This window comes from Sus scrofa, chromosome 14 (assembly GCF_054392235.1).
Source record: "Sus scrofa isolate SSC_HxYL_T2T_F1_AM1 chromosome 14, Sscrofa_HxYL_maternal_Yorkshire_Landrace_v2.0, whole genome shotgun sequence".
Taxonomy (NCBI): Eukaryota; Metazoa; Chordata; class Mammalia; order Artiodactyla; family Suidae; genus Sus; species Sus scrofa.
Genome location: NC_139396.1, coordinates 71,308,770 through 71,334,366, shown reverse-complemented (window position 1 = coordinate 71,334,366; position 25,597 = coordinate 71,308,770). Strand labels below are relative to the sequence as shown.

Here is a 25,597-nt window from a genome sequence, read left to right as displayed (position 1 = left end):
AAGCATGCTCCCTAGAGGAGGGGTCAGAATCAAAGGGGGAAGGCCCTGCTCACTGACCTCAAGGGTCCAGGACTAAAGTGCGGAGTTCAAGAGCCTTCATCGCAACCTCACTGCTGGTGCTGGCAGAGGGGGTTTGGTGTGGGGAATGCAGGAAGCCCTTGCTTCCTGGCCTTGGGATGCTGTTCCCTGGGCCTTGACCCCCCCCCCCGCCGCCGCCCCGCCCCCAGCAGCAACCAGATCTAGTCTCTGCTATGCTCCTGTGCCCCCCACCCCATGCCCAGGTATGACTTAAGGCCTGGACCAGCCCCTCCTGTGCTGGATAGGTGGGAGTCACCAGGACCCAGCAGGCTTGTTTCTACATCACCTGGCAGAGCCAAGGCCCAGGAAATGAGCCAGGATATGGCTTTCCTTCTCTGGGACCAGCTGACATAAGGGACTTCCTTCCTTGCCCATCCATTTCTCAACACATTCCCAGATTTGAGGTAAACACCAAACTGATGTGAGCCTGGAGTCTATTTGAGCCTGGATTCTAGTTGCCTCTGGGCCTCTCTCTGGGCAGGAAGAGGACATTCCTGCCCAAAGAGGGGCCCAGAAACAGCCCTGGGTAGGGAGCATAGGGGCAGGGCTGTGGCCCAACCAAGGAGCTGGTCTCAGGATGGTGGCCAGCAGGCAGGTGGCACAACAGGGGCAGGTGGTGGGAAGGATGCAGCAGGGCTGGGCCTGGTGTGGGGTCCTGACTGGGGCAGTTGCCCCCCACCCCACGCATGAGGACCTGGGGTGGGCGTGGGAGGGACACCACTGCCACCTGCTCGACCAGTATAGCTAGGTCCTCCAGCTCCTGAAAAGATGCCCCTCCACACTGCTCATCCGCGGGTGGCCTGGTGGGAGTAGTGGTGCTGCCAATACCCACCACCTTGAGCTGCTTCCTCTACCACCTTCTCACCTCCCCATACCCATGAAATCACCCTCACCTTACCTCAGAGCTGCAGCAAAAGGGCCTGGTCATCTGCTGAGAGGCCCCTGGTAGGGTCAGGCCAGTGGGACTGTGGAGCCCAGCTCCCACCTGAATAGAACCCCACCACCCTCTCAATCGCTCCCAGATCCCCTCCTTTGTTTCCTTGCTCCCTGCCCGCCACCCCTGGCCTCTGCAGACATCATCACACCCTGGGGACAGCTGGCTTCTACAGCACTCTCGCCTGCACCTGACTCGTGGAAGTCCATTTTTCTTGTTCTCTTCCATTTAAGACCTTTATTTTCCTATAGTTTACCCCCCCCCTTTTCTTTGGCTTTTGAGGGCCACACTCGTGGCATATGGAGGTTCCCAGGCTAGGGGTCTAATCAGAGCTACAGCTGCTGGCCTACACCACAGCCACAGCAACGCAGGATCCTTAACCCACTGAGCAAGGCCAGGGATAGAACCCACAACTTCATGGTTCCTAGTTGGATTCGTTAACCACTGAGCCACGTCAGGAACTCCTAGTTTACCCATTTTGACTTAGAAGCTCAACTAAGGTCCATTCGCACAACTGCCTTTTTCTAGTCATTAGGACAAGATACTTGTTAAGTCCTATTTGCCTGGAGAACAGAGAGAAGGGAGAAGCTTGATCCTTAGGAAAGGTAACCGCATCACTATTACAAAAGTATTGTAATCGTTGTTTTAAAATTTTCTACAAGTGGAGAGTTCCCATAGTGGCTCAGTGGTAACCAACCCGACTAGGATCCATGAGGACGTGGGTTTGATCCTTGGCCTCGTTCACTGCGTTAAGCATTCAGCATTACTGTGAGCTGTGGTGTAGGTCACAGACGTGGCTTGGATCCCATGTTGCTGCGGCTGTGGTGTAGGCTGGCAGCTGTAGTTCTGATTTGACTCCTAACCTGGGAAGTTCCAGGTGCCTTGGGTGCGGCCCTAAAAAGCAAAAAAGTTTGGTTAGGGTCTGCGATCCCTAACCAACCTCATGGAAACTAGCGGATTTGTTTCTGTTGCTCGAACTCCGAACTCCGTTCTACCCTTTTTTTTTTTTTTTAAGGGTCACACCAGGCTAGGGCTTGAATCAGAGCTACAGCTGCCGGCCTACACACAGCCGCAGTAACGCAGGATCCGAGAGCCACGTATGTGACCTACACCTTAGCTCACAGCAATCCCAGATCCTTGCCCCACTGAGTGAGGCCAGGGATTGTACCACATCCTCATGCATACTAGTCCGATTCATTTCCACTGCACCACAATGGGAACTTCCCTTTCTACCCATTTTTAATTGTACAGTTCTGCTGCTTTAAGCACATTCACACTGCTGTGCACCCACCACTTTTTACGGGCTTGCCTTCTCATGAGATTATAAGCTCCCCCAACGCCCTACCCAGTCCCTCAGGTGTCACAGGGCCTCTGTGCGGCTGCTGGCAAGTGTGACAGCAGAGGGAAGGCATCAGTTCCCTCCCAACACCCCTAGATGGTGGTGTAGCCTGGAGCCCAGCCCCTCGAAAGAGGAAGCTAAAAACTCCAGTGAACATGGTGGGAGCAGACAGGTCTCAAGGACAGGGCTGGCTTGAGGCGATAACACAAAGGAATTCTAGGAATGAAGTTGCCTGAAGGTTTGTAAAGTGGTACCATCCTATTTACCTCTCACCACTAGGCTGAGTACAGTTTTACTGAACCACTCCTGCAGATGAAGAAACAGGCTCAGGAAGGGTCAGCAGCCCAATGAAGGCCACACAGGCAGGAAATGGCAAAGCTGGAATGAGGTGGGGTCTTTCCATGCCTTTGTCACTTCCAGTTGCAAGAGGATGGGTGAAATGTGACAATGGCCGGAAATGGCATAAAAGCCAGAAGTGAGACTTGCATTCTATCTCCCACGGTGGGAGCACAGCTCATCCACAGAACCTGCCCCAGGAAACGTCACCAGGACCTGTGTCACTCAGGACAAGTGTCCAGCTGAGTGGAAGCCTTCAAGAAGGAGCCCATTCACCAGGGATTAGGCCCCACTGTTAGGCCCTGCACTAAAATCCCTCCAATCAGGTGCCATTTCTCTCTGATACAGAGAGGTTAAGAGGCTTGCCTGAAGCCACACAGCTGCAGTGGTGGAGCCATGGCCTCCCAGCCTGAGGTTCTATCTTAGCCTGTCTGGCTAAAGCTTAAATACACTTAGGGGAGGGCCGGGGCCGGGGCTGCAGTAGGGCCAGGGTGCAGAGGCTCCTGGGGTAGGGGTCAGGGCCGTGGCCGCGCCAGATGCTCCAGGAGGTGGGGAGCGGAGGGGCCGGACCCGGGCAAGAGGGGAGGCACGTGACCCCTTCGCACTCCATCCCGCTTTACCGTCCTGGGTCCCTTGCCCCGGCTCGGTCACAACCCCTTGGGCCTGACGCCCAGACTCTGCCCCCCGGCGTTCAGCCCCCATGCTCGCCTGGGGCTCCCCAGCCCCGCAGCCGCCCCCGCTCTGCAGCTCCCACTCGGCCCCCAACCCCTCGGGGTCCCCATATCGGCCTCTCCAGCCCCCGACACCGTCCCTGGCGCCCCCGCCGTAGCACCCCCCTGGCGCCATCTGCCCCGCTCCCGCGCCCCGGGCCGCCGCACCCAAGCCCCCGTGGGCCTCACCTGCCACTCGGCCACCCGGCGCCCAGCGAGCAGCTCCTTTCCAGCCCCGCCCACTTCCCGTCCAGCAGCCACGGGCACCGCGCAGGCGCAGTTGATCCTGGGCGGGAGAGGCGGGGGCCGGCCTCTGCTGCCCCCTGGTGGCCGCACGGCGGCCCAGCCTGGAGACTGAGCTCACGCTGCGTGCTGCTTTCCGACTTCCCCGCTTCTGCCTCCGCGCTCAGCGGCCAGAGTCCGGCACGTCTTTAACCTGCGGTAGCCGGGTAGATGGAGGAAAGCGCCCAGAAATTAGGCAACTTGTGCAGTTAACAGCCGGTTAGCCTCAGAGCAGGGTTGCGAGACCACGCTACCGGGGGCTGATGCTTTCAGAGACCGTTAACTTCCTTTTGCTGTTAGGACGATTGCTACAGACGCACATATTTAATATCTATAAGTCTGGAGGGCAGAAATCCAGTGGGTCTCAGTGGGTCAAGTTCAAGGGTCAGCAGGACGCCTTCTTTTTTGGAGGCTCTGGGAAGAATCCCTTCTGCCATCTTTACAGCTTCTAACTGCCCCCTTCTTGGCTTACCGCCCCTTCACCCTTCCAAGCCAGGAACGAAAAGGCCCTTGTGATGGTACTGGGCCGCCCACATAGCCCAGGATAATCTTCCTATTTTAAAGTCCGATTAGCAACCTTAATTTTACCTGCGGCCCTGATTCCTATTCACCACATGATCTAACATCAGCACAGTTCCAGGGACAAGAACCTTGGGAGCCATTTTCCTGCCATCCTAGAAATGTATAAAAATATTTTAAGGCTGGAAGAGATAAATGAACTTTTAGGTCAAAGAAGATGTTTTAATACATGTTAATATATTCATCTTTGTATCAGTGCAGTTGTAAAGCATAATTTTTATTTTTGTCTTTTTGTCTTTTTTAGTGCTGCACCCACAGCATATGGAGGTTCCCAGGCTAGGGGTCTAACCAGAGCTGTTGCTGCCAGCCTATGCCAGAGCCACAGCAATGCCAGATCCGAGCCGTGTCTGCAACCTACACCACAGCTCATGGCAATGCCGGATCCTTAACCCACTGAGTCAGGCCAGGGACCAAACCCAAGACCTCACGGTTCCTTGTCGGACTCATCTCTGCTTCGCCAGGACGGGAACTCTGGAACTCCGTAAAGCATGATTTAAGTTTTCTTATGGAGAGCTCTCCAAAGAGAGCTGGGGCCCTGCCCCCACTGGCATCCAGGCCCACCCATGCACTGCCTGTCCTTCCCAGGAACTAAGGTCTCGGAATGTTTCACTAACAGGGTTTTGGAAGACTAGCAGTTGGTGGATTTGAAAGGACATCTGGGGTGGAGTTTGGGGTGGGTCTGGCAGGCAGGGGTGTCTGGGCAGAGAAAGCAGGGTGGAGGGGGTACTCTGGCTGGTCGCATTCTTTTGTCTTTTTAGGGCTGCACTCAAAGCGTATGGAAGTTCCTGGGCCAGGGGTTAAATCAGAGCTGCATCTGCTGGTCTACACCACAGCCACAGCAACATGGGATCCAAGCCACATCTGTGACCTATACCGCAAACCATGGCAATGTCAGATCCTTAGGATCCTTAACTCACTGAGTGAGGCCAGGGATCAAACCTGCATCCTCATGGATACTAGTCAGGTTCGTAACCCACTGAGTCACAACAGGAACTCCTCATCCCATTATCTTGCTCATTCCTTCCTAGATCCCTTGATCCCTCTCAGTGTGCTGACTCCAGAAAGGCCTGAGGCCACTTGTGACCTTGAATACGTTCCTCAGCTCCCCTGTGCTTAGCTTCCTTACTGGAAAAAATGGGAACAATAGCAACAAAATTACCTCCTAGGGCTGTGGTGAGACCCTGCCTCAGCATTTCTCAAACTGTGCCTGGGACCACCTGTGGGGAGGAAGTTTGAGAACCACAGTGCTGGCCAGTTGGTCATAAGGCAGGACCTCCCACATGTGAAACCCCTGAATGCTGATGTAACCTGCGGGGCCCATCTTGGACTCTCTGGAGTACTGATTCCCTGAGGCTGGGAGCTGGCAGGAGGTGGCCCAAGGACACGGTGGTGGTGGATGGTGGTATGGCTCCTATCCGCCTCTCCCATCTCTGTTCCATCAGCTCTCAGGAGAGCAGCCTCCCCACATCACCCAGCCCACCCGGCCTGAGTCCCAGCCTCAGGTGTGAGTGAATCTCTGACCAAGACGGGGAGCCCGCCTGTGGGCAGCAGGTCTCTGATCTGCCCCTGGCACAGGCTTGGAGAGGCAGTGGAGCCTGGGCAGGGGGGGAAGTCCTCATGTGTGGTGGGCATGTGGTGGCTCAATGTGGGTGCCCCTGGGAGGAGCGGAGATAGGATGAGGACTTGGGAAGGGGGCAGGTGGCTGGTGGCCCACAGGGTGGTGGTGCGGCTGGTGAGGGATCTTCTACAGCTGGCACCAGAGAGCCTTCATGGGCGCCATGGCTCCCTTATGTAAGCCACTGGCCAACCTCTCTCAGTGGATGGGAGTTTGAGAATAAGAATGGGAATGGGCCCTAGGGTGCCACCCAGAGATGCCAAGAGGAAAGCAGGGGTCTGACCCCAAGCAGTGGGGGGAATGAGGGCTAACATCCAGGGAGGACTTCTGGCTGCCTCCTCCTGCCTTGGACACATGCAGGGGTGACAGGTGCCAGGGCCACTCCCACATGTACACAAACACAATGGAGGCCTCAGGCTGGGTATGCTTCCAGGTTTCCCTGAAGGGTGGGCTCCCTGCGAGAAGTGGACAGAGTGGACACTTAGGGGGCATGTACAGAACGAGGGAGAGGAGAGGGGATGGGGCAGGAGGGCCAGCAGGAGACAGATATAACTGTCAGACACCAGGAAAGGCCCCGAGCTGCTTGCTCTGGAGAAGACAGAACACGTTTAATGATTTTCATGGCCCAGAGGACACCGTGCACAGCCTAGGTGGGGCCATCACACAAAGTAGGCAGCCAGGGCTGACATCTTGTCCTTGGGCCGCCTGGCACCAGGCTTCCCCGCTGGCCTCCGGCCCCGGCCCCGGCCCTGCCTCCTCCCGGGCCCACGGTGCATAGGGTGGCAGGAGGCTGCATGCTTCAGCTCCACCAGCTCCTGGAAGATGGGGTCGCAGAAGACGCAGCCTATGTGCTGTGTGGCATCTCCTGGTAGCGGGGACTTGGCCTTGTTGAAGTCGACATCAAGCAGGGCAGCCTCACAGGTGCTGCAGGTGTCGGAGGACACGCGTACACGGTGGGCGTTCTCAAAGCAGTGCGCCACAACGTTGCATCTGTTGCAGGCCACCCGCCACTTGGGGCCCGATGTGGGGTCAAGCACCAGCACGCCACTCTCACACTCCACACATTGGCCGATGCCCAGCATGTTCAGCGAGTGCTGGCAGGTGGGGTGCGTGCACTCATTGCAGCCGGTGCCTGGTGGTGGGGGAGGGGAGCGAGATGCACACCTGCCTGCCACCCTCAGCACCTCCACCCTGACCCTTGGCCCTGTGCACACCAGCCCTGGCTTTGTTCTCTAAATCCTCTCTGACTTCTGAGGTCCCCCTGCTCTGGGGCTAAAACCAAGTCCGGAAGGCACTCTAGATGGCCTCACTGGATCTGCCTGCCCCCTTCACTTTGCTCCCTTTGGCCCATGGGCCGCTCAATTGTCCTGGAAGTGTGGTGGTAACTGAGGGGCCCCACCTGCTACACCTTCTCACTTGCCCCAGCCCAGGAGGGGCACAGCATGCCCACTGCCCAATCCCCGGTGTGCTGACTACAGTCAACCATCCAATCATGATAAGGCAGAGGGCAGCAGTCAGGCACACATTCTGGCACATCCAGGCCCAGGAGTCCAATGGGGTGCAAACAGGCTGGTACCAAGGGGAGACCACAGATGCCCCGGCTTGGGAGGGCACAGCTTACCTTTCTTCATGTCTCGGAAGGGTGGGTGGTTGGAGCAGTAGGGGCACAGCGGGTAGCTCTTGCCCCGTGAGCCCGATGACCACAGGACTAGCTCGAAGTCATCAAGCGGGCACCGGAGCTCCTTGTAGAGCTTAATGGTGCCATTCTGGGGCAGCGTGTAGGTCTCATCACAGTGGGAACAGTGCAGACGGCTTGGCTTGGCCTGTGGCAGGGGGTAGGGAGGGCACAGGGTTGCTAAGGCCCCCCTCAACCCTCCCACCTGCCTTCATTCTCCCATAATACAAGACACAGAACAAGTAACATGTGACACGTAACGTGTAAGTGCACATAAGCCCGCCATACATGTCTACCACGCTCGATGCACAGTAGGTAACGTGTAGTATGTGATGCTGCCAGGACCTCTCAGGGGAGAATCCCGAGTCACTGAGTCTCAGGACACTTGCTCCACATACACACATACATAGCTCCCCCCTCAACACAGAGGCACACACACAGTTACACACATACATATACAGCCAGTGTCAACCCCTGCCTGTGTGTTAGTACCCAGGAAAGCAGGGAACGTGCTGTCCAGAGAAAATGGAGGACACGAGTTTCAGGGGCCTAAGAGCCCACATGCTGCTAGGGTCTGGAGGCAACAGTGGGAGATGGCTGCCCAGGCCTCTGAGTCATTCTGTGTGGCCACAGCTGGAGCAAGGCCTACAGGGGTGACCAGACGGCCTCATCTGTGCACAGGTGTCCCCACCTGTCAGAGCCCTTCACCCTCCTACCTGGATGTACTTCATGAACCGGTGGCATTTCCCACAGCGGGAGAGGGGCTTGCCTGTGGCTGCCAGGGGTGAGAAGGACACCTCCATCAGCTCATCCATGCCTGAATGAGAGAGTATAGGGGTCACACAGGCCTCAGGCCGCCTATCTCCCTGACAGGTCGTATACATGGTGGGCTGGAGAGCAGCCACTGTAGCCAAGCATTCAAGTGTGCACCCATCCCCAGCCTCGTGTCAAATGTGCCCCGTGTGCTGCATGTTCCTGTGACGCCCCTACTGTAACCTCCACGGAGCCTGGATGCAGTCTCACTGCCAGAGGTGGCGGCTCTGAGTGCGGCTGTCTGGTGAAGGCAGGGAAGAGGTGGGCCTTACCAGCAATGGAGTCCACGAAGTAGTGGAACTTCCTCTTGAAGATGTCCAAGGTGTGGCCCAGGACCTGGCGGTAGTCGGCCTTGCCCTGGGCAATCAGGTTCAGCTGCTTCTCCACTGCGCTGCGGATGGTGGGGAGCACCAGCTCTGCGTCTGCAAGCAGGGACATGCTGTAAGCTCCACGCCTGTGGGCCAGGGCAGCCCCCACCAGGACAGTGTTGCAGTGGGAGGCTTCTTGTGTGAGGGTCCACTCTCCTCCCTTTCCCTAGGGCCTCTAGGACAGATGGAAGCACCGCAGCAAGGATGCAGGCCTGAGCGGGAGGTGGTCTGCAGAGAAGAGTCCCATAGCCCTGCATTCGGACCCTCGCACATGTCACTCAGCCCTGCTGGATGCTCACTGCACTCACTGCCCGTCAGAGGTGGTGCCCAGGCAGCTGGACTGACCAATCTTATAGTAGCCATGCACCAGGACGATGCCGAGGTTGGTGGGCTTGAGCCGGCGCCCACTCTCCACGACCACGTAGTTGCGCTGGCAGATGTTGTTGATGTGCACGGGGATGCTGGCGTCTGTCCCTGTGACCAGAGCAAGACCCCGTTGGACTGGGCTCCACCTTTAGGCCTGCTTGCCATGCAGGCCCTGGTTCTCAGCCAGCCTCGGATGCCAGGCTGTAGGCCTTTCCTGGACTACCTCTTGTGGACCCGACAACAATGCTCCTAGAGGCTCAGGGAGATTAAGGAGCTCTGCCAAGTTCCCAAGCTTGTCTGCCCAGCCCTCACATCTGCTGAATGTGACCTTGGCCTCTCTTTGCCGCCTGTGGCATTTGTACCTTTCCAGAACCCCAGCCCCCGGTGTGGGGCACACCTCCCCTGGGTGCCAAGGTCACCTAGCACAGCCAGGTGTTGCCTTCCCTGCTCCTGTGCCTGGAGCCTCCTGAACGGTGGGTGCTCAGAGGCCCAGGAGCCCAAGGTCCATGGCTGGCGGCACCACATGGGCTTGGGGTCTGAGCCCTGTGCAGCTCCGAGGCCCACTGCACACTCCCTGCTGTACCCACTGCATTTGGGCCATAGTCCCACCTTTGACCACTGTCCTGGCCAGTAGGTCACAGGATCTCTCTTCACTGTTGCAAACTTGCTTTGGTCATGGGGTCTGTGACACTATCTAGCATGTGGCTACAAGAAGCCACGGATGGCCAGTCAAAAAGGACAGAGGATACCGGGGAGTGGCACCCATACCCATGTAGGCTGAGAACACCAGCACCCAGGCCCCTGGAAGAAGCAGGCCTAGCTCTCCCGACTTGGCCACCGCTGTCACCAGGATGCCAGGCTCCAGTGAGAGGCTCCTTGGCGGGCACCTGAGGACGGTGGGTGACGCAGCAGAGCCCAGTGCCTGACCTGGCTGTCCCACTGTCCTCCAGAGCCTGTCAACCATGAGGGGCCTGGTCACTGGAGCAGCGCATCAGGGTATGGGCAGGACCTCTCGAAGCATGCATTGGCGACCCCATCTCTGAGACCATGAGCTCCCCCAGGATGCCCATTCTCATGTGGAGCTTCAAGGTGCCGGGTTGGCCAGGGAGTGGTGCTGTGGAAATGTGGCTTTACTGTCATCCGTGTGGACTTGATCCCACAGGGGAATCACAGGCACCTTGGGCCAAGGCAGCCCTGGGTCGTAGCAGAGCCCAAGGGGGCAACTCTGCAGCAGGGCCAGATCTCAGGTGGAGGCTGAGAAGAGGAGGCCGCCCTGCCCCACTCAGGTGGCTACACATGGGGCCCCCATCCTGGGTTGGGAGCCTGGGCCCAGACCAACCGATGCCGTGCTTCTCCATGAGCGTGATGAGCTCGGCCTCCGTCAGGTAGTCGGGCGGGCTGGTTTGCTTCTCCAGCATCTTGACCTCGCCCACGGCAAAAGTGTCGCCCTTCTGGCAGGTGGGTAGGCTCTCCTCCAGGGGCACGCTCTGCCAGGGCATAATCTCTGTGAAGCCTGAGGAGATGGGGTGCTGTCAGTCAGGGCCCGTGTCTGTGTGTCCACGGGGTGAGGAGAGGCACCTGTCCCACTGCACTTACCGGGCGAGATGACAGTCTTGCCCGTGCAGGTGAAGCGCTCAGGCCCAATCCGGAAGGAGATGGTGCTCTGCAGGTACCTGCAGTCGTGGCTGACCGTGGCGATGAAGTGCCTGGTGATATACTCGTACAGCCGCCAGGCCTCGCCCCCTGCAACAGCTGCCTACTTGGTGCTCGGGCTCAGGCTCCAGCAGCCCTGCACTCAGGGCCCAGCAGCAGGGCTGGGATGCCAGAGCCAGGCTGCTCCAGAGCCCGAGAAGGGGGAAGGGGCACAGAGGAAGGAATGCGAGTGTCTCCCTGGTCTTGGTGGCACCTGCAGGCCCCCCACCCACTCCCAGCCCTTCCAGGTAGGGCTGCTTTTCAGAGCCTGGCCTGGCCCTGTAAGTGACCTGCTGCCATTGCATCAGATGGGGCTACATACAGGGCCTCCCATCTCCCTGCTCGCTCCTGGTGTGGGTGGCAAGTAGGGGTGCCTTGCAGTTGAACCTGTCACTCTGCCCTGGTGTCACTCTACTCCATCTGTGGTCTCCTGTCTGGCCTTCTGCTCCAGGGCCTCCTGTAGCAGTGCCCGCACCTGGGTCACATACTTGGTGTGACAGAACACAGCTTTCGGGTGGCCTCTTGGCCATGGCTGGGTAGGTGGGGGCCACACTGCTGATGGGGCCTGACCCATCCAAAGCTGCCACCACCGGGGCTCCTCACCCTACCCCCTTGGGAGCTCGGACACTGTGCAGGTGTGCGTGGGTGGATGTGTGCACATGTACGAAGGTGCGATCGTCGGCGGCGCCCACATACCTAGCTCAGCCTCAGTGGCGGACCTCATGGGGGTGATGGGAGGATGGTCGCCGGCGTCGTGGCCTTTCCGCGGGCGGTTGATACCCTCAGCTAACAACTGCTTCACCTGAGGGCAGAATGCGCAGCAGAGTGAGTCTGGGGTCGCATGCAGAGGGAGCAGCCGCCTGTCCTGGACTTGGCCCGAGGGGCCGGGGCCTCACCGTGTCAGCCCAGTAGGGGTGGTTGGCCTGCTGCCGCAGCGGCCCCTTCAGGTCGAAGCTCTCGGGGTAGTGGGTGGTCTCGGTGCGCGGGTAGCTGATGTAACCCTGTGTGTAGAGCCGCTCGGCGGTCTGCATGGCGTGCTGCGGCCCCATGCCTGCCGGTGGTGGAGGCGCGCTCAGGGTCCTGGGAGGGCAGGGGGCGCCAGGTTCCCCAAGCAGGGCGGGGACGCCCCTGTCACCCTCAAGATGTTGACAGCCGTATAGCACCCTCTCACACTCTGCCTGGGCCACACCCTCAGCCCAGGTCCCGCTGGGACAGCAGAGCCCACACATGCCTCTGTTCTGAGGCCTGGTATTTCTGTGATCACAGCCCCCAGAGCCACTGACGGAGGGCTCGTCTCCTGCCCCAACCCACAGAGGCTAGCCTCCACTAGCGACATTCAAGGTCACTGTTGTCTCCTGAGGATCCCTGGAGGTGCTGCTCTGAGGACAGTGCCTATGGCCTCCTAAGGCCAGTGAAGGGCATGAATGCCTGAAGACTGACAGTTGGGAGACCAAGCGCCCAGCACAACTCCCTCCATGCTGTGCACACAGGGCTCAGAGTGGCCACATCACACCTGTCACACCTGTCCTGAGGGGGAGATGGGCCTCCCACACCTGGCCCTCCCTGCTCCAGGGAGCAGCCAGCGCGACAAACTGCTATTGTTAAAATGGCCTGTTTCACATCTTGTAATCCTCACAACAACCCAGAGAGATGGGGCCTACGGTCGCTCTACTTTCTCATGAGGAAACCAAGGCTCCAGGACAAAGAAAGAAGTGGCCCAGCTGGGACTTGGCCAGTCTTTAATTTGGAGCTGAAACCCCACAGTTTAATGCCTCTGAGGGGACAGCACCGAGCCAGGGACACACAAGGGCCTGGCAGCTGCTCAATGTTTAGTGACATGAAATGGTCTGCATTTCCCCCGCAAGTTCAAAGACTCCGTTGAGTGTTAACCAACACTACAAACAGAATCCTCCCTCCTGTTTGTTACTTGTTTCTGCTCTGGAATTTAAGAGAAAGGAAATCTGCATGAGGCTCAGATTCCCTCTAAGCCTCAGCTCACACTGCACGGAGGGTGTGCTGGCACTGGTGGAGGGCATGCTGGCACGGGTCGAGGGGGTGCCTTCCCGCACCGGTGGGCAGAGCTGAATAAGGTCATGATGTGCCTCCCCAAGACATCTCCTGGGGCTTTGGAGCAAGGTGCACACTCACCCAGAGCAGAGCTGGCCACACGCAGCATCTCCACAGTGTTCAGGGCCAGTGGCCTCTGCTTGGTCTTCTCTTTCTTGCTTGTGGCCTCCACCTGGAGAAAGAACAGATCCAGGGGTGGAGGTGGCCAGCACAGGATCAGGACGTGCGGCCAAGGGTCTGATCTCTTCCGTGTGACCTCCTTCCTTTCCCAATTCACTGTCACAGTGGTTTCAAGACTTGAGGGACTATCTGGTCAGGCCCAGAAAGGGAAAAAAGAAAAGTCTTTTCTTTTTTTTTTTTTTTTTTTGTCTTTTTGTCTTTTGTTGTTGTTGCTATTTCTTGGGCCGCTCCCGCGGCATATGGAGGTTCCCAGGCTAGGGGTTGAATCAGAGCTGTAGCCACCGGCCTACGCCAGAGGCACAGCAACGCGGGATCCGAGCCGCGTCTGCAACCTACACCACAGCTCACGGCAATGCCGGATCGTTAACCCACTGAGCAAGGGCAGGGACCGAACCCGCAACCTCATGGTTCCTAGTCAGATTCGTTAACCACTGCGCCACGACGGGAACTCCAGAAAAGTCTTTTCTAGCGAATCTTCTAGGGAAAGAGAAAACCTGGAGGAATGGGGAGTCAGAAGGGGTGGATGGTGCCAGCATCTGCCAGGCAGCAGCGGGGTGGTGGTGGGTGGGCAGGGGGCCACAGGGTGAGGGCCTGTCACAAGGCAGCCAGCCGCTTGCCCCTCATTGCACCACTAGTGTTGCTACACCTTGTGATCTGTCAGGAGCTGGAAACTGGTTTACATGAAATCTCCTAACTTTTAAAGGTGGGTAACAATTTTGGAACTTTTGTCCACACCATGTACTTAAAGGAAAATAGTGGTGGGCTACCATGGTCAGCCCCTGGGCTGAACAGCTGTCAGAGGGACTTCTATCCTCTCTGCTGCCACGCTGCACCCATACCAACCCCACACGGACCTGGCAAGACTGTGCCCTCTGAATCCCAAACTCAGGGCTAACGCTCCAGCCCTGTGTGTGGACATGATGGCTATTGAGGGTAGAAGCATAGGGCAGCTTTAGGAGAAGACCTGGAGCTGGAGTCATTGCATGGTGGGCAAGAGGGCATTCAGGAAGGCTCTGGAAGGATGAGAAGGCGAATAGAGGAGGCCGGGCTGGGCCTCAGTGACTAGGGCAGCCATCACGCTGCAGGGCATAAGCTGAGGTGGTCACAGACCTGCCCTTATCCATGTGGCCAGCCCCTTGCTGGATGCCACCACCCTCTTCCTAACAGCCACGCAGTGCATGCTTCCAACTTGTGAAGCCCTGGGTAAGAAAAGCAGCACATCAAAGCCATGAAAGCTGATAATGCAGAGTCACCAGCACTAGCCGCTGACCTGGGTGGGTTCCTGAAGGGACTGCTAGTTCTTAGCTTGATGTATCACTGGCAAGGGACACTTGGGTGGAATCTACCCAAACCCACGTAGCACCACGGGCACAAGGAAAGGGGAGCGTGGAGGGCCTGGTGGGGTGGGGGCGCCTGGTCAGAGTGGGCATGGACACTGCAGCTTCTGCCTGGACCAAAGTATCCCAGTGGGAGCATATATACGAGTAACTGCTCTTCTCTCTAAAAGGAATCTGGGCTCCAGAAAGGCAGAGAAAGATATCAGCCTAAGTGGGCAGAAGCTTTCAAGCTGCCCTCCCTCAGGCAGTGGGACAGACTGGGCGGCAGGCCCACCTGGGCCTCCTTCTCTGGCTTGGTCATGTTCAGAAACATCTGTGCGATTTCCCGGTCGAACACACGCACTCGGTCCCAGTCCAGAAGGAGAGACCTGTCTTGGTCAGTGTTCACCTGCAGGATGGGAGAACAGAGAGGTTCCAGGTGAGTCAGGGCGGCACCCAGCCCTGTTCAGGTACAGGCACAGTTTGAGGCCTCCCAGCTGAGACCAGGCAGACTGGCTCATGAGGGGATCCTAAAGCTGAGGCTGAGGTGTCCTTAGGGAGCATTGGAGCCCCCACATCTCGTGCCATCCCTGCTCTACCCCTAACTTCCCCGCCACCCCCCACCACACTAGGTGTGGCCCCACCCAGGAGCCCCCCAACCCCATGCTGACTGAAGCAGGTCTGTAATATGTTCTAAATCTTATAAGAAGCCTCCATTCTATTTGGAGAAGGAGTTCTAATACTTTTTAGAAGTTTGAAAGTCAGCGCCCCGTTACCCTAAGTCCAGTCAGTCCTTGGATCTGACCTCCCAGCTGTAGCCCCGGTGGGTGACCTCATCCCACACTGCCCAAGCATCCAGGTCCAGCCTTGTCTTGCCACCTTCATGAAGGCTGGGGCCTGTCCCTGGCACCCATGACATGGCCTGCTCAGTCAGCTGCAAACACCTGTGCCCTTAGCCTGAGGACTATGACAACGATGACGGAGATGCTCAGAGTCCACACCCAAGCTTGGAGAGCCCCAATGTGAAGCCACAGGGAAGCCAACCTTGGCCTGCAGCACCCAGTAGGTCTCTGGTTTGAAGGACTGGATCTTATCGTGTCTCTCCACACAGAAGCCCAAGGTGGGGGTCTGGCACGGCCCGAAGGAGATGAGCGAGCTGTCCAGGTCGCCATATTTCCCCTGGAAGTATTTGGTCTGGAACCTATGGGGATGGGGGGTGGACATGTGTCCCCTCAAGCACCATGGGAGGCAGGCAGGGGGCTGGCTGGCAGTGCGGAAGGAGGCCCAAAGCAGCTGCTCATTGCTCAGGAGGTGGGGTAAAAGGACCCACCCGGCATAGGGGTAGAGAAGGTGTGGGTGGGTGGAGTGAGCTACATGTGCGCTGACAGGAAGGCAGGAAAGAGTAGAGGCTCTGACCTTCCAGAAGCAGGAAGCCCTCTGATCTCACTCCAGGCCCCTCACCCCCTCAAGACCCACCCACTATACTTGTCAGGGAGAGGGGGGCATCTGTCATCTGCCTCAGCTAGAGACTATTTCCTCAGGGAACTGAAAATGCGCCACCTCCCAAGGCCAATAAGGCCGAGGGTGCAGCCCGGGATTGGCCAGGGCAGTGGCCGGGCGCACCTGGTGAAGGCACAGCCAATGCGCAGGTCCAGCTCCTGCCGCGCATCCACCGAGAGCGCCTCGTTGTGGTCGGGCTCGCCCAAGTGGGCCATGGCGTTGCAGATGTCTGTGTCCGTGATGGAGCTGAACCGGGCTCGAAACACTGTCTTCTCGCTGCCATGGGCCTGGTTCATGACAGGCAGCACTGCATCCAGGACCTGAGGGAGGTGGCCTGCTGTAATGCCCAACTTCTCACCAGCATGCCTGGCAGCTCCCACCCTTGCAGAGCCTCCTGTGCGGCCCCTCCCAGCAGGCCAGTCTCCAAGAAACTCCTGTACTCAGCTTCCTCTCCCCTCCACCAAACACCCCTCCACCCCAAACACCCCCTGCCAGAGGCCATGTCCACCCCGAACCAGGAGGTGCTCTGGCCACGGACATGGGGGGACTCAGCCTCCACCGCCACCCACTCCACCACTTCCCCTCCTTCTGGAGGGAGGGCTGCGTGGACTTGAGACCTTTCAGAGACAAGAGGAAGGACTGAGAAGAAAAAAGAAGAGGAGGCAGTGGATAGGAGAGGGGGCCAGGTTGGCTTAGAGCAAGGGCACCGCGGGGTCCTGGGGTCCTGGGGCCCAGACTCACTAAGAATTAGTGAAGGCCGTGCAGTGGGAGGGGAGTCGGTGCTGGAGCCTGGCCATGCAGCTTCTTCACGGGGAAGAAGTGGCTTCGTTTCTGAGGGGAGAAAGCCCATGAGCCGCCACCACTCTGCACTCCAGACACCAAGGTCCCTGGGGAGGGGCAGCCCTGCAGGGGAGGGCGAGCGGTGGGGGACAGTATCTGGGAACAGCTAGAGCAAGTTTCCTGAGAGTGCCAGGCCCTCGGTGAGAGCTAGGGTGTCAGAGTGTGAGGGGCCCCTGCCCGAGGGAGGGCTCACTGGGGGTGGCAGAGGCGGGAGGGCAGGGAGGTGCAGACGATGGAGCAGGCAGGAGGTGAGAAGAGGGTGGCGTGTGAAAGGGGGTCACAGCGCTAGCTGAAGTCCCCTGCATGGCCAGAACCACCCTCTCCTCCAGGCAGCCCTCCATCTAGGAAATCCTGCCCCACTGCTTGCTCCTGTGCCCAGCAGGAGAAGGGACACTTCCTCCCCTGGGCAGAGCCCCTGCATCTTAAAGCATTTACAGAATCTCCCTTTAAGTTGGTGCTGGCTCCCCAGGGTGGCAGTGGCCCAGAAATGGCGTGACAGTGGCAGGAAAGCGGATGTGTGAACCCCAGGGCCCTCACCTCAAAGCAGATGTTCTCGCCCTCCTTGTCGCAGTCCAGCCACAGCACGATATAGTCGCAGCCCTTGCCCTCCACCTGCACACAGCACACAGCACACACGGGGACTTGTATCTGCCCGCCCCCACTCCGCCCCCGGTCCCTCCACCCTATCAGGAGGCTGGAGTCCAGGGCAGGGCCTGGGATGGGCTGAGGAGCTGGCTTATCGGGCTAGCTTAGTCTCTCAGGAAAAAAACACTTCAGAATTGTTTTTTCGATTAAAAAAAAGGTTACAAATGACATGTGAGCTTAACCTCCAAAACTGCATAGAAAAAAGGCTGAAATGGATAATTAACTATTAACAGTGGTTGTCTTGGATGGTATGATTATAAATAATTTTTTCTTCTCCCTACTTATGTGTATTTTCTTTTTTCTTTTCTTTTTAAGGCCACACCCACAGCACATGGAAATTCCCAGGCTAGGGGTCCAATCAGAACTGTAGCTGCTGGCCTAACAGGAATATGGGATCTGAGCCACATCTGTGACCTACACCACAGCTCACACCAATGCGGGGTCCTTAACCCACTGAGCGAGGTCAGGGATCTAACCTGCATTCTCACAAAGACTATGTAGGATTCTTAACCGCTGAGCCAAAATGGGAACTCCCCTATTTGTATTTCCTAATTTTCCATCACATGTGCATTTGTTTTAAAATCAGGAAACCACCACCAAACTATTTTAAAAGCAGAATCCTGCTCTGGGGGTTGGGTGACCAGGGTGCCCAGGCCAGCTGTGTCAGGGAGGACGCACTTGTAGGAACTTCACCATGTTCAGCTTGGGGTTGGCCTCCTTCTTCTCTGTCGGGGCCTGGCTGAACAGCTCGGCAGGGTCCACCTTGTCCCACTTGTTGTACTTCCCTACAAATGCAGGCACAAGGACATTAGAATCACACTTGACACCTCAAGTGTGTCAAGGGGGGTGCTCAGGGAACATCTTCCCAGAGCGGGGCCTGCCTTCCTGAGCTGTGAGCTGACACCCCTCGCAGGGCAGCCCAGCAGCGATGCCGCTCCAGTCATTCCTGGCCGTTCCCTGTGGCTGGGGCACCACACCAGGCCCCAGAGATGCACTCTACTCATGCATGCCTGGCTCCTCCTGCAACCAAGTTCTGTAACCTCTCCCCACCCAGCACTTGGCTGGCACTTAGCAGGTGCTCAGCAGATCCTGGGGAGCATCTGTCTCCCTGGGACCCTGTCTGGTGTACCCCCTCCTTCCTAGTTTGGGGCATAGGGATCACTTGCCCAGCCCTCAGGCTTCCTCTTAGGTCTCACTGGTCAGACAGAGCCAAGGTCAAGTCCCGGCTCCCCACCTGCTGCTGCTGCTGGTCAATTCAGGGTCCCACTGCCCGGCCACATGACTGGGTGGGAGTCACTGAGCAAAGAGCTGTCGAGGCTGTGCTGTAAGTGGCCTGCACTCAGCACTGCAATTCCCTCTATGCTGGGGCAGCAGACAGTCCTGGGAAGTGATGATGCTGTCCTCAGGCCCGTCACACACAAGAAGCAGCCCCAGCAGGGTAAAGGTCTAAGTCCAGGTCAGACCCTTGTCAACTGGGGCCCTACATTTCACCCCAGTGAGTCACTGAAGCTGGCCTCCCAGTAACAGCCACTGAGTGACCGCAGGACGAGGGTCTAATGGTGGGGCAGCAACCCTCTTCTGCATAACTGCCCGGGCCAGGTCACCACTGAGGTGGGCACCCTGCCCCCAGTCTGCACAGGAGGATACAGGGCACACAGCGATGGAGGGGTACCTCTGGGATGGGGACCCAAGTCAGCACTCCTCAATCCGTTGGCCTCAGGACAAACCTTCCGGGCTCAGTGCCATGGAGGGTGAGCAGGAGTGGGGGCTCACCCAGAAAGTCCAGGGTCATCACGTGACCACAGACAGATGTCATCTTGAAGTGGACAGGCTGGCCAGCAAAGGTCCCTGTGTATTCGTGCACCGAGCACGTCCCATTCAGCCCTTTGTGCGAGGACATGTTTCCTGTGAGAGAAGCAGGGTGATGGCCAGGCCAGCAAGCTGTAGCTGGTGTCCCCCTGGCAGTCATGAATAAGGATCCTCAGGGAAAATGGCACTGCTCACCACCTAGCACTGTGTTCGCTCATAGTACTGGTGGGTGGGGGCCAGAAGCACCCCTTGGACGCTCATGCACAGGCACTGGGCTTGTCTGCTGCATTCCTGTGCTCACTCTGAACTGTATTTCTGCCTCTTTCAAACCCAACTCAGAGTTCCCCAGAGCCCCCCTAACTGTTGAACCCTGGGAATTCACTCCCCGACGGTCCCTCAGCTCAATTTTCTTGGCCTCCGGGGACCAGGCACTTCTGGGGTCTCCCCTTCCCTTCAGACCAGGACTTCTCATCCAGCTGCCCTGGGGTCTTCTTCCCCCTCAGCCGGGCTGAGGGGAGGTGATGGCAGATGTATGGCATCTCTGTATCCCCAGCACCCTCCAAACACCAAGGGGCCAGGGTGGGGCCAGGGGGTGTCCTGGGGTTGTGGGGGCTGGGGCCACAGCTCAGCCTTGTGATATGTGACTGACAAGAGGGGCATGGGCTGCAGCTGTGGGGGGAGGTGGGTTCAGAGGCTGGTTCCCAAGGCCCACGACACAGGCAGGGTCCTGGCTGTGTCTTTGTCCTTCCAGTGGACATGCTGCATAAGTTAGCAGGGCTGGTTTCTGTTGCTTGTGACAGACAACCCTGACTGTCACGTGCCACCAGCCATGCCTGCACCTGTGGGGCGCTGATCGAGGCAGTAATCGCAGCCCAGGGACTAACTGACTAAGAGACCAAGGGCTTCCTTCACGCCTGACGTCCCAAACAGAACCTACTCCAGCGATCAGGGGTCACCTTTTGGGAAAAGAAAGGGATGACATGCAGAGCAGTCCCTCGTACCTCGGGAGAGGATCCTGGCAATGGATTGGGCCAGGGACGGCTTCTCTGCGACCATGAGCACGGTCTTCATCCTGTCCCAGTGCCACCAGGTCCTGGCCTCACTCCTTCACTGCTCTCAGGGGAACAGCAGCCAAGCAGCTCAGATTTTGCCCTAGAGCAGCCCCTTACTGCTGCCAATGCTGACTCCTAAAGAGAAAATATGCAGAAAACAGCACTTGAAACTGGAACTTCCACCACTAATAGGCAAATTCATTCTGAACAACAAAACAAACATGAGGCAAGGGAGTTCCCGTCGTGGCGCTTTGGAAACGAATCTAACTAGGAACCATGAGGTTGTGGATTCGATCCCTGTCCTGGCTCAGTGGGTTAAGGATCCGGCATTGCTGTGAGCCGTAGTGTAGGTCACAGAGGCGGCTCAGATTCTGTGTTGCTGTGGCTCTGGTATAGGCCGGTGGCAACAGCTCCAATTAGACCTCTAGCCTGGGAACCTCCATATGCCACAAGTGTGGCCCTAAAAAGAAAGAAAAACAAAAAAACAAAAAAACACATGAGGCAAGAAACAGAAAACTCGGGAGTTCCCTGGTGGTCTAGTGGTTAGGATTCAGTGCTTCCACTGCTGAAGCCTGGGTTCAATCCCTGCATGGTCTGGGAACTGACAGCCCACATCAAGCCACAGCCAAATAATAAATAAATAAATAGATAGACACACACACACACACACACACACACACACACACGCATGCACAATCACCTCAGAGAAAAGAGTTGAGATGCCTCAAATGACAGCCAGACCATCTGCAGAGGGGCTCGCCTACCTGACAATCAGCCCACTTGTCGGCATCACCCAGGGCCCTGATCTGTGTCCACTCCCATCATCCCAGACATCTCCTCCTCCCTCCAGAGTCATGGTCGTTCCTGCTTCCACCTTGGTCTACTTCCTCTGACTCCCTGCCCTCTCCCTAAAAACCACTGCTGCTGCATCCCCCCCATGGATGGTGTGTGGTTTGTGATCTATGCACCAGCACTCACTGAATGTCTGCTGAATGAATGAACAACCAAAGCTGTTCTTATCCAGCCTCTGTTCTGCTATGGGAAGTGTCAGAGGCCCAGGACCATCCAGAGACTCCCCTTCCCCAGCCCAGAGACACCAGAGGCCAGAAGTGGAAAGTGGTGGCAAATGGAGATTGCTCTGTGAGGGCTTCCAAGTTTCCCATCCCTTCCAGAGTAGGAGGAAGGATTTATCCTATGATGTCCCCTCAGTTTTTCTCGCAGTAATATCACAAGTGTAGCCAGTAATTGTGGTATAATTGTTCTGCCAGGGTCCTTGGGTGGGGGCCGTGTTGTGCTGCTCCGCAGTGGGAACTGCACAGTCGAGAGTTCAAGTTTGTGGCCCTCACCTGTCTGGCCTCTGAGAGCACCCCGGGGGGAGATGCCTTGCATCCCTGCAGCACTTACCACTCTAAAAGTAAACTCCAGGAGAACAGGGGTGTTACTCCAATGGCAAGGAGTAGATGGTGAGCAAATACTACTGAATGGATGATCGCTGAAGATATAAAAGAGTGATTCTACCTGCAAAATGAATAATGAAAATACTTTATCATGTTTAAAATTTAAAAACTGGGGAGTTCCCGTTGTGGCTCAGCAGGTTAAGACCCTGACATAGTGTCCGTGAGGGTGCAGGTTGGATCCCTGGCCTCACTCAGTGTGTTAAGGATCTGGCATTGCTGCAAGCTGTGGCGTAGGTCACCAGTGAGGCTTAGATCAGGTACAACCATCTTAAAGAGGAGCAAACTAAGACTCAGAGGAAGCAATTTTCCAAAGTTTGGGGCAGAAATGCATGCTGCTCTACTTCTAGCCAGGTACTTTCCCCCCGCCCCCCAACTGCACCAAGCTCTACCTCTTAAAAAGATTTCTGCACTCTCAACAAATGTTCTCTGATAATCTTGAGGCCTCCCTATTTTTCCATGAAGACATATCTCCAATTTCAAAATGGAAGCCAATGAGAACAGAAGCTGAAAACAGTGGTTTGCAAAATTTCATTTATATACCATCTTAACATCTTTGCTTTACTGATATTATTATTAACTTAAGGTTCTGCCTTTAAGAAAAAGCTTGAATATATACAAAAGGGAAATTCTATAGCCTCTTAGGAGCTTAAAGCCTGTAGTCAATAACCAGAACTAGATTCTTTCCAGTAACCTACATGGCCTATCGTGTTTAATTTCATTTTTGTTTTTTCGTCTTTTTAGGGCCACACTTGAGGCATATGTAGGTTCCCAGGCAAGGGCTCAAATCAGAGCAAGAGCTACCGGCCTGTGCCACAGCCACAGCAACAAGGGATCCAAGTTGTGTTTACAACCTACACTGCAGCTCAAAGCAATGCTGGATCCTTAATTCACTGAGCTGAGGTCAGGGATTGAACCCGAGTCCTCATGGATACTAGTTGGGTTTGTTACCACTGAGCCACAACAGGAACTCAAGTTCAATTTTGTTGCCTGCCAAAGCTCTGAGCCTGAAGTTTGTCCTCTATTGCATAAAAGGAGATTAGCGAGTGCTAAGAGGATATTAACAGCAAACACCCCAAATTAAGGCTATAATTAGAGGGCTGAAAATCAAAGGAAGTAGAGGTTAACTTGTTATAACCCTGGCCACTCACAAGACAATGGTATGTGTCTTTTGGAAGCACTGTAGATAAAGTCCTTTACCACCAGTGACTTACACACAGGTGGATCACACAAGTGGATCTAGCCTGGGAATGGAGGCCTAGCAGTGGTCTGTTTATCACTTAGAGCCCTAGGGTTTCCCGCCTTAGTCACTTTATCAAACACCTATGGAGTCAGGAGGACAAACCACCCTTTAAGCTCCTCCTCTGCAGCCATGCTATAGCTGAAAACACAACTGTATTTTATCTTGCCAGCAATGCTACAAGGCCTACGTTGTAATTTTTGAAACTGGGTAGACTGGGAGGTTGAAAACAATTCAGACTAGTGTCAGGTGACCTTTGTCAGGGCTCTAGGGACCCCAGAACTCGCTGGCCACCGAGCCCAGGCTGGGCTGAATTTTCATGACCTGTTCTTTTTTTTTGTCTTTTTTGGGCCAACCCGTGGCATATGGAGGTTCCCAGACTAGGGGTCTAATCGGAGCTGTAGCCACAGGCCTAGGCCACAGTCACAGCAACGCGGAATCCTTAACCCACTGAGTGAGGCCAGGGATTGAACCCTCATCCTCATGGTTCCTAGTCGGATTCGCTAACCACTGCGCCACGACGGGAACTCCATGACCTGTTCTAAGGCTGAGGGACAAAAGAGGTAAAATGAGGCCTTTGTGAGAAAGTACTGCCTGGATTCCAGCGAATTTGTTCACAAAAGTGCTCTCCCTCCCTCCTTCCTTCTTCTGCACCAACCACTCCCCGTGGAGAAACACGCCCCGGCTCCCTCCAGACCGAGCTGGGCCGGGGGCAGCAGCGGAGCCTGGACCGCGAACCCCGAGTCTGTCGCCCGCGGCGCGGCCCCACCGACGGCTCGGTCCACAGGGGCTTCAGGGGCAGCGCCAGCTCCCTCTGGGCGCTCCCAGCCCCGCCCAGCGGGAGGAGGCGCCGAGAACCGGAGCCCGGCCTGGACCCGCTCCCGAGCCGCCCGCCACCCGCCGTCCGCCGCTCACCGCGTCGCGGATCCCGCTCCGCCTCTCCCTCCCCGCGGCCTTCGGCGACCTGCTTCCGGGTCCGGCCGCGGACGTCGTCCCCCACGTGCCCTCCGGCGCCGCACGCCGGTGTCTGCGGGTTCCGAGGCGCAAGCGTTCCGGGGCACATCCTCCAGTCGGCTCTAGCCTAGCATTCCGGGTCCGCAGGGGTTCCCAAACCCCGCCCTGGTTTCGCCCTGCTGCGGTCCGCAAGGGGTTCCCAAACCCTCCGCCCCATTCTTCCTGGCCGCGGGGAGGCAATAATGACAATTATCTACAAAGATGAAAACTGGATAAGCGTGAAAACATATATGTTGTTCATAATTAAAAACTAAAAACTACAGATGTGTGTATAGCAGGCTTCTTTCAATGCTATAAACATCTGTGGAATGAATGAATGATCTATGTAAAACATATCTGGAAAACGAATTGGAATATAATAGTCTCTTTCGTGTTAGAACTATAAGATTATGGAAGATTTAAAGTAATTTTTATGGCTTTATTTTTACATATTTTACATAATAGAGTGCACACACTTCCTTTGCTCCCCTAGACATCTCCCCCAATTTGCCTTTATTGAAACCAGCCCTGACAGATGCCCTGGAAAAAGGAAAGTTCTATGGCCAAATTAAGATTGGGAAATGCCCAAAATTCTGTCACCATGAGATCTCACTCTCAAAACAGAACTGCTGATTGCAAACCCCCTCCTTGGCAGGTTCTCCATCTCCAAAATGGCAATCCCATCCTCCTGGTGGCTCAAGCTGCAGGCATTCCGGATTCCTCTTTCTCACACTCCTTATCCATCACCGTCTTCAAAATATACTTGAGATCCAATCCAGCCTCCTTGCCTTGGCTGCCACCATCCTGAGCCATCTCCCTCCTGGCCCCCACATCACTGCCTTGTAGTCTGTCTCCATGCAGCCCCCACTGAAGGTGGCCAGTGCTAAGGTCGAGTCCCGGGTGTCATTAGCTGCCAGAGAGGCAAAACCAGAGCTCCTCTGTCACTTAATCCAGCTCAGGGGTTCATTCTGCAGAGCAAGAGGAGGGACCTGAGGGCTGGACAAGAGGAGGGGCTCTGAGTGGTCGGCTCCAGAAACGCAGGGGTCTCCATCAAGCTGAGAAAGTGCAGTTGGCCTGTACACTCTGCAGCTGAGTCCTCCCCACTTGCCTCCTGGGGAGCAGCGGTCTGGCCACCCTGGGGCCCCTTACATGGACAAATGAGTCAGGTTGAGAAAAGTCCTTAGGCCCCCCTCACTGAGGTGCTGGGGTGGTGGGTGTGATGGCTGAGCTCCTGGGTCTCCTTTCTTTCTGGTTGGACACAGGCTGGGCCTTGGTTTTCCTGATACTGTTAATAGTTAACATCACCCTGTGCTTACTTTGTGCTGGGCCCTTCTCTGTTTTTTTTTTTTTTTTCTTTTCTTTTCTTTTTTTTGTCTTTCTAGGGCTGCACCTGTGACATATGGAGTTTCCCAGGGTAGGGGTCAAATTGGAGTTATAGATGCCAGCCACAGCCACAGCCATAGCAACGCTGTGTCTGAAATCTACACCACAGCTCACAGCAATGCCGGATCCTTAAGCCATTGAGCGAGACCAGGGATCGAACCCACGTCCTCATGGATACTAGTCAGATTTGTTTCCACTGAGCCATGATGGGAACTCCTGGGCCCTTCTCTATTTTCAAGGCATTTGATTCTCATTACAACTCTAGAGACTAGATAATATCATTATCTTGATATCACATATACGGAAACAGGTCACACAGGTGTAAATGGCA

The 25,597-nt window shown here is 56.3% G+C and overlaps 2 protein-coding genes across 13 annotated transcripts in view; both read right to left on the bottom strand.

Annotated features, from left to right (window-relative positions):
- The window catches only part of PPM1F (protein phosphatase, Mg2+/Mn2+ dependent 1F), a 42,745-nt gene extending 39,093 nt beyond the window's left edge, over positions 1-3,652 (bottom strand). For all 3 annotated transcript variants that reach the window (XR_014826095.1, XM_021073287.2, XM_001926857.6), the window contains exon 1: positions 3,587-3,652. The gene's annotated coding sequence lies outside the window, so the exon portion shown is untranslated. The remainder of the gene's footprint in view (positions 1-3,586) is intronic.
- A 2,808-nt stretch (positions 3,653-6,460) lies between these two features.
- On the bottom strand, positions 6,461-23,851 carry TOP3B (DNA topoisomerase III beta). 10 transcript variants are annotated; one of them, XM_084994037.1, is made up of 20 exons: positions 23,806-23,851; positions 21,601-21,714; positions 20,146-20,331; positions 19,109-19,240; positions 18,014-18,120; positions 17,228-17,302; positions 15,974-16,170; positions 15,395-15,551; positions 14,646-14,759; positions 14,145-14,233; positions 12,936-13,026; positions 11,684-11,867; positions 11,484-11,589; positions 10,692-10,838; positions 10,435-10,608; positions 9,075-9,203; positions 8,634-8,783; positions 8,265-8,365; positions 7,495-7,696; positions 6,461-7,005 (listed from the first exon to the last, which is right to left on the bottom strand). In XM_084994037.1, the coding sequence occupies exons 10-20, from the start codon at positions 14,212-14,214 to the stop codon at positions 6,533-6,535; spliced, it is 1,827 nt and encodes a 608-aa protein (XP_084850163.1). In that variant the 5' UTR covers positions 14,215-14,233; positions 14,646-14,759; positions 15,395-15,551; positions 15,974-16,170; positions 17,228-17,302; positions 18,014-18,120; positions 19,109-19,240; positions 20,146-20,331; positions 21,601-21,714; positions 23,806-23,851; the 3' UTR covers positions 6,461-6,532. The 10 variants fall into 10 exon arrangements, 9 of the variants coding, with proteins under 9 accessions (XP_084850163.1, XP_084850166.1, XP_084850160.1 ...); XR_014826082.1 differs by lacking the exon at positions 14,145-14,233 and having other exon boundaries at positions 9,038-9,203; positions 11,684-11,838; XM_084994040.1 differs by lacking the exon at positions 14,145-14,233 and having other exon boundaries at positions 23,549-23,851.
- Between the last annotated feature and the right edge of the window lie 1,746 nt (positions 23,852-25,597).

What these genes read in the sequence shown, in the direction of transcription:
- TOP3B (XM_084994034.1), bottom strand. Translation starts at nt 20,215, where the DNA reads ATGAAGACCGTGCTCATGGTCGCAGAGAAGCCGTCCCTGGCCCAATCC. An exon ending in TGCCAGGATCCTCTCCCGAG is followed by an intron (nt 19,241 to 20,145) that starts GTACGAGGGACT and finishes CTTCTCTCACAG; the next exon opens with GAAACATGTCCTCGCACAAA. An exon ending in CATGGAGAAGCACGGCATCG is followed by an intron (nt 9,204 to 10,434) that starts GTTGGTCTGGGC and finishes CTCTGGTCACAG; the next exon opens with GGACAGACGCCAGCATCCCC.